The 13,445-nt window shown below is 51.4% G+C and overlaps 1 protein-coding gene across 2 annotated transcripts in view; it reads right to left on the reverse strand.

Annotated features, from left to right (window-relative positions):
- RGS10 (regulator of G protein signaling 10) overlaps nucleotides 1-13,445 on the reverse strand; it is a 43,081-nt gene that overhangs the window by 9,491 nt on the left and 20,145 nt on the right. For both annotated transcript variants that reach the window (XM_057299010.2, XM_003825650.6), the window contains exon 4: nucleotides 6,202-6,345. In XM_057299010.2, coding sequence (XP_057154993.1) covers nucleotides 6,202-6,345 — 144 coding nt within the window. The remainder of the gene's footprint in view (nucleotides 1-6,201; nucleotides 6,346-13,445) is intronic.

Genomic DNA, 13,445 nt, shown 5'->3' on the forward strand with positions numbered 1-13,445 from the left:
CCGGGCACAGTGGCTTATGTCTCCAATCCCAACACTTTGGGAGGTCAAGATGGGAGGATTGCTTGAGGCCAGGAGTTTGAGACCAGCCTGGGCAACATAGTGAGACCCCATCTTTACAAAAAATTTAAAAAAAAAAATCTGAGCATGGTGACACTCGCCTGTAGTATCAGCTACTTGGGAGGCTGAGGTGGGAGGATTGCTTGAGCCCAGGAGGTCAAGGCTACAGTGAGCCAAGATCACACCACTGTACTCCAGCCTGGGTGACAGAGTGAGACCCTGCCTCAAAAAATATATATAAATAAAGTCAAAGAAGTTGGGGTAGGGGCAGCAGGGGGAGTCAGATCTAAGGAAATAAGGCTGTAGTTATCAGTGACTTTTTAACACCAGGGCATTGAACGCTCATAGACTGCTTGGCAGCGCAGCTCAGAGAGGTAGCAGAGTATTTGCCCAAAGCCCGATGTTACAGATGGGGACTCAGAAGCCACAGTAAGAAACAGAACCCTCCTGGGGTCAGACAGCGGCAGGGCTGGACTAGAATCCCCCACTTCTGCCTCTGGTGCTCAGGGCCAAGCTCATGCATGCACTGTGATAACAGTGATGAATCTGGCATCTCCATATCCAGGGAGTGATGGGCAGGGGGAGAGGGGGAAGGGGGGAGAGGGGAGGGGCAGAGCTCAGGCCACTCCCACTCACCATACAAATGGTGAGCCACAGTCAGGAGGTCAGGGTTTCACGGCTGACTTTCTAATAACGGAGCTGGCTCTGCACCAAGCCATCCGCCTTCTCTTGCCCAACTGGTATGGGACGGGCACAGCCCTGAACTAGGGACCTGAGCCAAGGGGCTCAGGCTTCAAGAGGTCCAAGCCTTACCAGCCCAACCAGCACATTCTATAAACAGCCACTGTTCACATCCCTGCAATTAAACTGTCTACCACAGCCTCGGGGCCTGACCCAGCCAGTCCCTCCCAACTGAACTTTCACCACCCCCTCATTTGCTACATTCCTACAACACTGACCCCCTAACGCACCTGCTGCCCCTGCCTCGGGGCCTTTGTGCTCGCCTCTCCTTGGAAGGTCCCGGCTCCCAGGTCCTCTCATCCAGATCCCGCTTGCCATTCAGATCCCAGTCACCTCTCCAGGGAGCCCTCCTTGAGCACAGACCCTAGCAGGCCCCTTCCAGTCCCTCTCAGCTCATCCCCTGTTGCATTTCCTTCTTAGCATTGATCTTTCTCTGCCCTCCTTGTGGGGGCGGATGCTGATTTCCCTGTTGTACACACAGTTCCTAGCACAGTCCTTGGTACAGAGTAGGGCCTCAGTTCATAATTGCAGCATAAAGGAATGAATAAAACAACAAATCCACAAACCAGCAGACCAACAAGGACTGAATCAAATCTCCTAGGAATAGATATTTTTGTTTATTTGTTTTTTGAGATGGAGTCTCGCTCTGTTGCCCAGGCTAGAGTTGAGTGGTGCGATCTCGGCTCACTGCAACCTCTGCCTCCTGGGTTCACGCCATTCTCCTGCCTCAGCCTCCCGAGTAGCTGGGACTACAGGCGCCCACCACCACACTTGGCTAATTTTTTGTATTTTTAGTAGAGACGGAGTTTCACCGTGTTAGCTAGGATGGTCTCGATCTCCTGACCTTGTGATCTGCCCGCCTCGGCCTCCCAAAGTGCTGGGATTACAGGTGTGAGCCACCATGCCTGGCCGTAATACATGTTTTTAAAGAAGAAAAGACACTGTAAGGAACTGCAATTCCCTGAAGAAACCACCTCTTTGTAAGGTAACCCCCTTCCTTCCTGCTTCCTCCAACTTAAATTTGTCCAACGGCAGCCTTTGACTCTAGGCTAACGTACTAGGGAAATGCCCACAGCACCACCTTTCGCCTCTCCTGGCTTTGCCTCCAAAGGGCTGGGCACACCAAGCTTGCAGAACTGAATTAAATCAGAGAACCATCTCGCCACTTACATGAATTTCCCAGGTAGCAAAGCTTTAAGCCCCTCAAACTTCTCTTAAGATGGCTTTGGCTGGACACAGTAGTAGCTCACACCTGTAATCTCAGTACTTTGGGAGGCCGAGGTGGGTGGATCACTTGAGGCCAGGAGTTTGAGACCAACCTGGACAACATGGAGAAATGCCATCTCTACTAAAAATACAAAAATTAGCCTAGCCTGGTGACATACGCCTGTAATCCCAGCTACTCAGGAGGCTGAGGTAGGAGAATCGCTTGAATCCAGGAGGCGGAGGCTGCAGTGAGCAGAGATGGCACCATTGTACTCCAGCCTGGGTGACAGAACGGGACTGTCTCCAAAAAAAACGTTTTTGATGAAGTGCTCATTAAAATGAATAATGCACTCTTCACATAATACGCCGACCTCAATTTCACTTCTACTTGATGGTTTGGGGTCACCAGGCTCACTTATCATGTCACTGTCCCACAGCACAGGGATGCCCATGGTGTGGCATGTGGCAATGGAGGTCCCCACGCCCAGGCTCAGGCCTCGGTGCTGTGCTCGTGCTCAGTGTCATTTCTGTGTCCTCCCTAGCTGTCAGTGATCACCTCTTGCTGCTCATCACTCCATAGTCTCTACCACAACTTCAAATCTGCTATGAACGGAAAAACCTGTTAGAACTGTGTGCAAACCAAGAATAAACAGGACCTGACTGAAAACTCTTGAAGCTCTCCTTTAAACAGGGTGCATGGGAGTTGGCTCATCTAGCCTGGGGCTCAGGGAAGACTTTCCCGTCCTTCTAGGTTCCAGCGGTGCCCTACAAAGTCAGAGCTGCCCTACTAGAAGCTCAGAGAGCAGCGGAGCCGCACGTGGTGATGAGGGGCTCAGTTCCGGGGCGGCGGTGCTGAACACACGAAAGCGGCTGCTCTGCGGCTCCACCATGAAGCCCAGCAGTGCTCAGCAAAGCCAAAGCCACGGGAGAGGCTTTTGAAAGTTCCGTGAAATCTTGTGGCTCCAAACATGTTCCCCTCAGCTTCAATCTCCTTCACTTAGGAAAACAGAGCTCTCGAGGGAGGCTTTGCAAGAAAAAAACCGGGGCTAATGCTGAGCACGCATTTTGACAGTTACAGCAAGGCCCCGGAGAGGCAGAGTTTTCAAAGCAAAACGGAACACAGGGGCCCTTCACATGGAGACTCACTGTGAAATCGGCTCTGATTCCAAATACCTTGTTTTCACCCAATTATGCCTTAGGAAGAAAGTTCGTGGATCTTTCTCTCTATGCAATTAAAAAAAAAATTTTTTTTTTTTTTGAGGTGGAGTCTCACTCTGTCGCTCAGGCTGGAGTGCAGTGGCACTATCTCGGCTCAGTGCAGCCTCAGCCTCCCAGGCTCAAGCAGTTCTCCTGCCTCAGCCTCCCGAGTAACTGGGATTATAGGCGCCCACCACCACGCCTGGCTAATTTTTGTATTTTTAGCAGAGATGGGGTTTCGCTATCTTGGCCAGGCTGCTCTGGAACTCCTGACCTCAGGTGATCCACACGCCTTGGCCTCCCAAAGTGCTGGGTTTACAGGCGTGAGCGACTGAGCCCAGCCTTCCAATAATAGATGTTTAACAACAGAGTATAACAGTACTTGCTTTACATTCAGCAGTTTGGACTGCACATCTGTTTGGTGTGCATAAACACATACATTATTATTACACTTATTAGGCCACATCTGTTAGGGGCATGTGCATATGTGTATTTATAGAAAAAAAGATGGAAAGTCTACAGATCAAATACTATTTGGTGGTTATCTCCAAGTGTGCAATTATGCAATAAAGAAATGATTTCTTCTTTATATTTTTGTTTCCCAAGTTTCTTTTGCTGAGCATGTGTGATGCTTACAGTTGGATAAAAACTATTTTAAAAAATTTTTCTGAGGCTGGGCCTGGTGGCTCTTGCCCGTAATCCCAACACTTTGGGAGTCCAAGGCTGGAGAATCGCCTGAGCTCAGGAGTTCAAGAATAGCCTGGGCAACATAGCGAAAGTTCATCTCTACAAAAAAAATACAAAAATTAGCTGGGCATGGTGGTGCACACCTGTAGTCTCAGCTACTTGGGAGGTTGAGGTGGGAGGATCACTTGAGCCCGGGAGGCCAAGGCTGCACTGAGCCGGGTTCATGCCACTGTGCTCCAACCAGGGCAACAGAGGGACATCCTGTCTCAAAAATAAAATAAAATAAATAAAAAAAATTCTTTGTCATTAAAAAAGAAAAAAAAAAACAATCAGCCTCTGTCCCCTGTGTTTCTTCCTTTCTGTGCTGGCTAAGCCTCCCACTGAATGAGTCTAAGGGGCACGCCTACTCATAAGGTCCAGCTCCGTTCTGAGCTGTTGGGCAGGCGGGCTGGATCTCTCAGAGCCTGCAGTGCTACCGCATGGAGTCAGAACTCTCCCATTCCTCATCTTACCTTGGCTCCCGCAGTCCTGGGAAGTGGGATGACCTGCATTCACAAAGCCTTTCCAATCCCTCTGCTCCAGGGGCCTCACCGAGCTTTGAGAAACAGCAAGAGGCTGCCCAGGAGCCTGGCAGAGCAACACAGGCCATGAGGGTCATGGGGGGAGCATGGTCTTTGAAGGCAGATGGACGAAAGGGAATCTGGCTTCCAGCACTTTTGCTCCCTGCATGACTTAATGCTAAAAAAAACACTTAATCTCTCTGAACCTTGCTTTTCTCATCAGCAAAATGGGAATAATAACACTCATTGGAGATAAAATGAGACAATACACACCAAGTGTGACATCAGGCTCAAACAGGCAGTCCTAAATGGTAGTTAGGGCCAGGCGTGGTGGCTCACGCCTGTAATCCCAGCACTTTGGGAGGCCGAGGCAGGCGGATCACTTGAGGCCAGGAGTTCGGGACCAGCCTGGTCAACATGGTAAAACCCCATCTCTACTAAAAATACAAAAAATTAGCCGGGCATGGTGGTGTAGGCCTGTAATCCCAGCTGGTAGGGAGGCTGAGGCAGGAGAATCGCTTTAACTCAGGAGGCAGAGGTGGCAGTGAGCCGAGATCGAGCCACTGCACTCCAGCCTGGGCAACAGAGTGAGACTTCGTTTCAAAGAAAAAAAACCTGAAAAGGCCAGGTGCAGTGGCTCACGCCTGTAATCACAGTACTTTGGGAGGCCAAGGCGGGTGGATCACTTGAGGTCAGGAGTTCGAGACTAGCCTAGTCAACATGGTGAAACCCTGTCTCTACTAAAAATACAAAAATTAACTGTGTGTGGTGGTGGGCGCCTGTAATTCCAGCTACTCAGGAGGCTGAGGCATGAGAATCGCTTGAACCTGGGAGGCGGAGGTTTCAGTGAACCAAGATCAAGCCACTGCACTCCATCCTGGGAGACAGAGTAAGACTCGGTATTAAAAAAAAAAAAAAAAGAACAAAAACACAAAACCAAAAACGAAATGGTAGTTAGTGTTGTCATTACTGAGAATACCTAGAGCACAGAGGTCAGTGCAGGTTCGCAACCCTGGCTGCACTTTCAAGTGCCCTAGGGCGCTCTGACAAGATTCTGAGGTCCAGGGTGGGGTCGATATCCTCATATGGCTACAGTCACAAAAACTGCCTTTTCACCATACATTCCACTCCCTTTCCCAGCGCAAATCAATGCCCATGCGTCCTTCCGACTGGCTCAAATTCACCACTTCCAGGAGGCCCTCCGCAAGTCTCCTTCAATAGCCAAATGTGAATCAGAATTCACATAGAATATGCTGCCCGATGCTAACCTTTTCATTATGCCTCAGGGGCTACATGATGAACTATTAATAGCTTACAGCATTAGGCCACCAGAAGTATGTGGAGGTGTCTGGATATTTGCACAGAAACAGCCTGCCACTTTGAGTTCTCCTGCTTGCTTTCTGGAGTTTTCCGTCTATTCTTACCTTCAGCAATTATAGGTTGCTTTCTCAGTACAGGCTCCTCAAATAGCTCCAGCCTCCCCTCTAATCTGGACTGAGAAGGCAGATAAACTGGTCTAAACTGTGTGTAGACCAAGAGTAAACAGGCCTGGGGGGACTCCTGTGGGGCAAATCTCAAGCTTAGAATTCTGGTCCCCACTCTCCCCAACCATGGCCCCTCAGTGTACCTCGGTCTGCCCGGCCGTATGAGATGGTTTCCAGGGAGTCTAACATCGGGTGTTTCAGTAAATTCTTCCAGGCCTGGAATTAATGTAGGTTCTCAAATCAAGGTGCAGGCAGGGAAGTCGGGTTACCTGGTCCTGGAGTTTCTGGAACATCAGAGGGTGCGGTTCTTCCAGGATCTTCTCGTTGAGCCGAGACTGCCCCTCCACGTTGACCTGTGATGAGGCCTTGCTGGACAGAAAGGTCATGTAGATCTCCTTTGCCTTTTCCTGCATCTGGAGGAGACAGATGGGGCCTTGTGCTATCTGCACACACAGCCTTCCCGGCCTGAGCCCTGCTCTCCCCTCCAGCCAGGCCCACAGGAGCTGCTGTGGCAAGAGAAAGGCACCCCCCACAGCCCAGCGGCTCTCAGGCCACTCCAGAGAGAATTGCTATATGGGAGAGCCTGCACTGCCAAGCCCCTACCCCCGCCCCTTCATGCGCCTGCAGCCACTTCTCCTGGAACAAAATTGCTGCATTAACCATTCAGAAGTGATGACAGAAAGAATCCTGGCCCGCAGAGAGCACTCAGTACCATTTACAGCCATCCTGTGGCCGGGCACAGTGGCTCATGCCTGTAATCCCAGCACTTTGGGAAGCCGAGGCAGGTTGATCACCTGAGGTCAGGAGTTCGAGAGCAGCCTGGCCAACATGGTGAAACCCCATCTCTACTGAAAAGACAAAAATTAGCCAGGCGTGGTGGTGCAAACCTGTAATCTCAGCTACTCAGGAGGCTGAGGCAGGAGAATTGCTTGAACCCAGGAGAGAGAGGTTGCAGTGAGCTGAGATTGCACCACTGAACTCCAGCCTGGGTGACAGAGTGAGACTCCCTCTCAAAAAAAAAAAAAAAAAAAAAAAAATCAAGTTAAAGTATGCACACCTATCCCTACCAGTTATTAAGCGCCCACTGGGCTGCAGGCACCTGCTTGGAGGGATCCCATTTCCTTAATCCCCTGGACATGCAGCAAAGGGCATTTTCCTGTTAGCCCCACTTTCCCCATGAGGACACAGAGGTCAGGAGAGGTGGCAGGGCTTATCTGAGAGCTTCCGGGAGCCTTAGGACTGTTTGGCTCCAAGGCCTCTGAATTCTGCTCAGTTCCACTTCCGCAAGACACATTGGCCCCTCCAGGTTGTGCGGTATGCGGCCTTCCCAGGCAGGGTGCATTTCCTTTTAGCTAACGAGATACTGAGCACAGCAGTGGAGAAAACACTCACCGCCCGCCCTCAAGTCCCGAGTGCAGTCCTGCTGGGAAGCAGGAGCCGTGAGTAGGTACCGGCTTCCTGTTTCACCCGAAACTAACCGAGGCTGGCTCAGGAGCACTCACTGATGGTAAGGAGATGACTTCACGGTAAGAACTGTGTCTTCAGGACAGCGCGCCTCAGGGCGGGGCTGCAGGCGCAGGAGCCCTCTCCTCCAGAACTTCCCCTGAGGGCTCGATTTTCTTTTAGAGAAAGGAGACTTCCTGTGCTCATACCTCGCCAACAGCAAAAGCGGGGCTGTTTCTCTGAACGTTAGAGTCTAAAGCATGACCTTACCCTACAGAGCAAGGCAGACAACAAATGCCTCTAAAATGCAGCCACACAGCTATGACATGTGTGTGGGGGGCCTGGAAAACTGCCTTTCTCTCCAAGAGCCCACCTGGGGCTCCGCATGTGCTGTGGGGCTTGGTTTGGGAAATCCCAAGCTCTGCAAACCTTCTGCCCTTAAGGAAACCACCAGAAGGTTTTGATAGCTGGGGCATGAAAGGAAGGAAGGGTAGCCCTTTTTTAGTTCAGGGCACTGGGGACAAAAGATCCTGAGAAGCCGCGGCCTGGCCATGTCCTGTTCTGCGAGAAAGCAAGCCTCGCCAGCACTTGCAGGGAGACGGCCCAGGTTGGGTGAACACCGAAAGCCGTGCTGTCCACCCTGTCTTCACTGTCAATAGGAGCAATGAATCGATGCCAGACTCAGTGACACAGGAGTCTCTCCAGACAAGTGTGGCTATCTAAGGGACAGGTCTGGGGGCCATCCTCGAGACCCAAGGGGGTGGCACTAAGGAGCTGGCCCTGCTGTCCTCTCCAAGACCCACCAGCTCCATGAAGCCACAGCCTCCCTCCCACCACCCCCATTCCGTCAGGAAGCAAGGCTTTTGGAAAACCACTTCCTGTTTTAAAGCCACTTCATGAAAGGAGAATTTCGGCCAGGCAGATGAGCAAACTCCATGCAGAGGTCTGGGGGCAGAAATCACTTTAGACCTCCCCTCCTCCCCTTGAACATTCACATGCACACACGTGCACACACGCACACACATACACACGTGAATCCAGGATATCTTGAGTGATTCTGAAATAGAGAAGTGCAATGAATGGCTTGAGTCTTTGAGGTGGGGCAGAAGAGGCCGGGGGAGAGGAAGTAGGTTCCAGTGACTGCAGGTATATAAGCTTTGAGGGTCTCAGCCCTGCCCTCTCCCACCGGCTGTCCCTCCTGAGTCTGTGTGAGAACAGTGTGGGGTTCGAGGCCCTGGCTGACCAGATGCGCACTGTGAGCGGCTGCAGGGCTCAGCTTATCTCGGCGGAGCTAGGAAGTATGACTGAAAAGGGAAACCCTGAGACGGCGACCACAAGCCAGTCACGGGAAGGCCTGGTGTCTAGGCCGAGAACATGAGCAGAAAAGAAGAACCAGTCTCTGGAGCTATTTTGATAGATTTTTCCAGAGCTTTGTTAACCCTATTCTAGCTACTGTCAGGGTAGGAACAGAGCTGGTGGAGTTGATTCTGTGTCTGTGGCCTGGAAGGATGGCCAACTTCTCTTCCACGGCCCTGACACATGTGGCTGGCCACAGCCTGGACCAGAGAGCCCCTTTCTCCCTGGGGAGACCTGAAGTGTCCAGCATCTGAGGCTGTCCTGGCAGGCGCTGGAGAAGGGCCCCACCTTGGCCCATCAACTCGGGGACTGCCCAGGAAGCACCTGTACCCCAGTGAGCACCTTCCAGGCACCCCACAAGGCTGGGGCCCTTCTTCGAGGCCTAGCAGTGGCTCAACTGTGACAATGCTCAGCCAGACGTCAGCTCTCGAACCCTGCTCCCTGCAGGTGCACGATCAGGAGAAGCAAATTCACTTTCCTATCAGCCCCAGAAGTGCACATCTATGCAGACGAACAGCAAAGTCACCAGGGGCCCAAAGCTCAGAAGAGCGCTGCTTCCCACATTGGCCCCGCCCTCCCCAATCGGCATGCTCGAACCTTCCCACCGGAAAATAAAAGATCCCCCTTGACCCCACAGCTCTCTACATGGGGGTTAATGGCCTCACCACCCCCAATCCCTTTTTTTTTTTTTCAAGATGGAGTCTCACTCTGTCGCCCAGGCTGGAGTGCAGTGGCGCGATCTCGGCTCACTGCAAGCTCTGCCTCCCGGGTTCAAGCAATTCTGCTTCAACCTCCCAAGTAGCTGGGATTACAGGAGTCCGCCACCACGCCCGGCTAATTTTTTGCATTTTTAGTAGAGACGGGGTTTCACCATGTTGGCCAGGCTGCTCTCGAACTCCCGGCCTCAAGTGATCCACCCGCCTCAGCCTCCCAAAGTGCTAGGATTACAGGCGTGAGCCACCGTGCCTAGTCTCCAATTCCTTTTTGAAATCTCTTAAAAGAAAAGCATGCACCCCTGTCTCCATTGTCCCTCCCATTCATTCCTCACGCTACACACAGGCTTCCGCCCAGCCAGCGCTGCTCCACCAGCCCGCTGACGCTGCCCAGGCAGCGAGGCCTCTCAGACCTTCCTCTGGAGCGAGCTGGCCCCAGCCCTGCTCAGCATTGCGACTTTCTTCTCTTCCCGCTTCCCTCACCTTGTAAGAGCCCTGTCCTCTCAGGATCCCCAACACCTCCCTGTGTCTGTCCCCCGGCTCCTGTCTCCCTGTGTCTGTCCCCCAGCTCCTGTCTCCCTGTCTGTCCCCCAGCTCCTGTCTCCCTGTATCTGTCCCCCAGCTCCTGTCTCCCTGTGTCTGTCCCCCAGCTTCTGTCTCCCTGTCTGTCCCCCAGCTCCTGTCTCCCTGTATCTGTCCCCCAGCTCCTGTCTCCCTGTCTGTCTCTCAGCTCCTGTCTCCCTGTGTGTCCCCCAGCTCCTGTCTCCCTGTCTGTCCCTCAGCTCCTGTCTCCCTGTGTCTGTCTCCCAGCTTCTGTCTCCCTGTATCTGTCCCCCAGCTCCTGTCTCCCTGTCTGTCTCTCAGCTCCTGTCTCCCTGTCTGTCCCCCAGCTCCTGTCTCCCTGTCTGTCCCTCAGCTCCTGTCTCCCTGTGTCTGTCTCCCAGCTTCTGTCTCCCTATCTGTCCCCCAGCTCCTGTCTCCCTGTACCTGTCCCCCAGCTCCTGTCTCCCTGTCTGTCCCCCAGCTCCTGTCTCCCTGTGTCTGTCTCCCAGCTCCTGTCTCCCTGTCTGTCCCCCAGCTCCTGTCTCCCTGTATCTGTCCCCCAGCTCCTGTCTCCCTGTCTGTCCCCCAGCTCCTGTCTCCCTGTATCTGTCCCCCAGCTCCTGTCTCCCTGTCTGTCTCCCAGCTCCTGTCTCCCTGTCTGTCTCCCAGCTCCTGTCTCCCTGTCTGTCTCCCAGCTCCTGTCTCCCTGTCCCCTCTGTCAATTCTGGGGTTTCCCAGACTTCTGTCCTTGGTGACAACTCTAACTCCATGTTCCCCCCAGATTTCAGACCAACCCTCCCCCAAGCTACTGACCCATGTAGCCAGTTGGTTTCTAGCAATGTGGGCATGGACATCCCACTGACACCTTGAATTAACACAAAGGAACAGAGTGGTCTCCTTCTGGCTGGCAGGCCCTGTAGCCCCTACTCTGGGAAGCTGGAAACTTCGATCCCCTGTAGCCACTCCCCACCCCCATCCCGTCTGCTGGCCTCCGGCTCCTCTCCACCCCGTCTTCTTCCAGAGATGGAATGTGGGAGACAATTCCTAGGACAGTGAAAGGATCAAGACACTAACTTTACTAACATCAATTTCAGAAAGAGAATGAGGCAAAGAAAATATCCAATAAATGATATGAGAATATTTTCAAGAACTGGCTCAGGAAATGGGAAGCAGTCGGAGACACAGCAGATGACTCTGCAGAGACCCAGAAGAATGAAGCCAAGCCCCTGAACAGGTGGGGAGGGGGTGCCAACGAGAAGCGCGTCCGGAGACGGCAGGAGCTCGAGGGCATCAGGTAGCCCAGACGGAATTGATGAGGGCGGCAGAAAGAAGCCATCAGACCCCCAGGTCCTCCACCCCAGGTCCTGCTCCAAACTTGAGCAGTCAGGTGGCTCCCCCGCCACCTTCAACAGAAGAGTTGAGTTTTCTTATCTAGAGAAACAGACCCAGGGAGGCTCCAGAACAGAGAGGCACAGAGGATGGCAAGAATGAGACGCCGAACCGAATAAAGGGATTCAGGGAAATTCCAAATATAGACCCCCCGCACCAGCAAAATTCTCCTGACACAGTTAATTAGAAATATGTTTAGTTCAGGAACATATCAGGCTTGTGGCCCCCCAGGAAGAGACTAGAGGGCCCTTGTCTGGAAAAATAAAAAAGCAGAAAAAACTCAATAGGAGGATCTGAAGATGTAGTCAAAATCTCCAAAAGCAAAAAAAAAAAAAAAAAAAAAAATTAAAAAATAGGAAGAATAAAACATGAAATTAAGGGCTCAATGCAGGGGGTGAAAGGTCATCATTGGAAAAGAGACCAGAGACAATGGAAGGAAAAAAAGTTACTAAAATGATGAGAATAATAACAACATAAGACCATTTCCCAGAACTACAAATTTCCAGATTATATGGCTCCACAAAGAATTCACACAATGAATGAACCCCGCCTCTGCCTCTAAAGCCCCTGACTGAACAGTTTTAGAATACTAGTGATGAAAAGATCCTGACCAGATGGAGTGTCTCACACCTGTAATCCCAGCACTTTGGGAGGGTGAGGCGAGAGGATTTCTTTTGAGACCAGCCTAAGTAACATGGTGAGACTGCTTAAACCCAGGAGGTCCAGGCTGCAAAGAGCCGTGACCTCACTATATTCCAGCCTGGGTGACAGAGTGAGACCCTGTCTCAAAAAGAAAAGAAAAGAAAATTGCTGGGCGTGGTGGTTCACACCTGTAATCCCAACACTTAGGGAGGCCAGGGCAGGTGGATCACCTGAGGTCAGGAGTTTGAGATCAGCCTGACCAACATGGCGAAACCCCATCTCTACTAAAAATATAAAATTAGCTGGGTGTGTTGGAGGGTGCCTGTAATCCCAGCTACTTGGGAGGCTGAGGTAGGAGAATCGCTTGAACCTGGAAGACAGAGGTTGCAGTGAGCCGAGATCATGCCATTGCACTCCAGCCTGGGCAACAAGAGCGAAACCCCATTTAAAAAAAAAAAGAAAGGAAGGAAGGAAGGAAGGAAGGAAAGAAAGAAAGGAAGGAAGGAAAGGAAGGAAGGAAGGAAGGAAGGAAAGGAGGAAAGGGGAAAAATAGAAAAGAAAATAGATCCTATACTATCCCAGAGAGGGAAAAAAAGAAAAAAAAAAAAAAACAGAACAGTTTACATATAAATTACTGATTCTCAACAAAAGTAGAAGACTAAGGAATAATGTCTTCAAACTTCTGAGTGTGTTTCACCCCAGAATTCTATGCTCTGTCAGATTATAAGTGAAGTAGGAGAGTAGGGAAAAAAATAACATTTCCACTCAACAAGGTCTTTACATACCTACCTGCCAGACCCCCCCTTCTCAGGAAGCTATTGCCAGCTGTGTTTTGGGTTCTTCTCTCATGAGTCATTCTGGAGGGAAGAAGTCATTCTCGTGTGCTGTTCCCAAAATGAGGGAATGACTCAAGAGAGAAGAGGACTTGGATCCAGGAAATGGAATGCCTTCATCCTACAAAGAGGAAGGAAGTTCACCATGTGTCAGGCATGGGTCTAGACCCTCGGAGACAGTGGGGAAGAAGAGGCCCCCCACTCCCAGATCCCAGAAGACAAACCACACAGAAGACGGACAAGTAAATGACATGGATATGTGAAGTTGGTGAATGCTGGATAATCCACGTCAAGGAATGAACCAACACAGTTCCTATTAAAACAACAGAGGCGAGAGTGGGATTTGTATCGACTCCTCAACAGCCTTAGTTGATGGAGAGAGAAAAATCCTCCCATGGTCTCCCTGCTGGAACAGATGTGATAAGTTTGACTGTGAAATCCAGTTAGGTTAAGTGCACAACAGAGGATTAAAAAGAACTGGCCAGGCGCGGTGGCTCACATCTGTAGTCCCAGCACTTTGAAAGGCCGAGGCGGGTGGATCATCTGAGGTCAGGAGTTTGAGACCAACCTCGCCAACATGGTGAAACCCCGTCT

This window comes from Pan paniscus, chromosome 8 (genome assembly GCF_029289425.2).
Source record: "Pan paniscus chromosome 8, NHGRI_mPanPan1-v2.0_pri, whole genome shotgun sequence".
In the NCBI taxonomy this organism is placed as follows: Eukaryota; Metazoa; Chordata; class Mammalia; order Primates; family Hominidae; genus Pan; species Pan paniscus.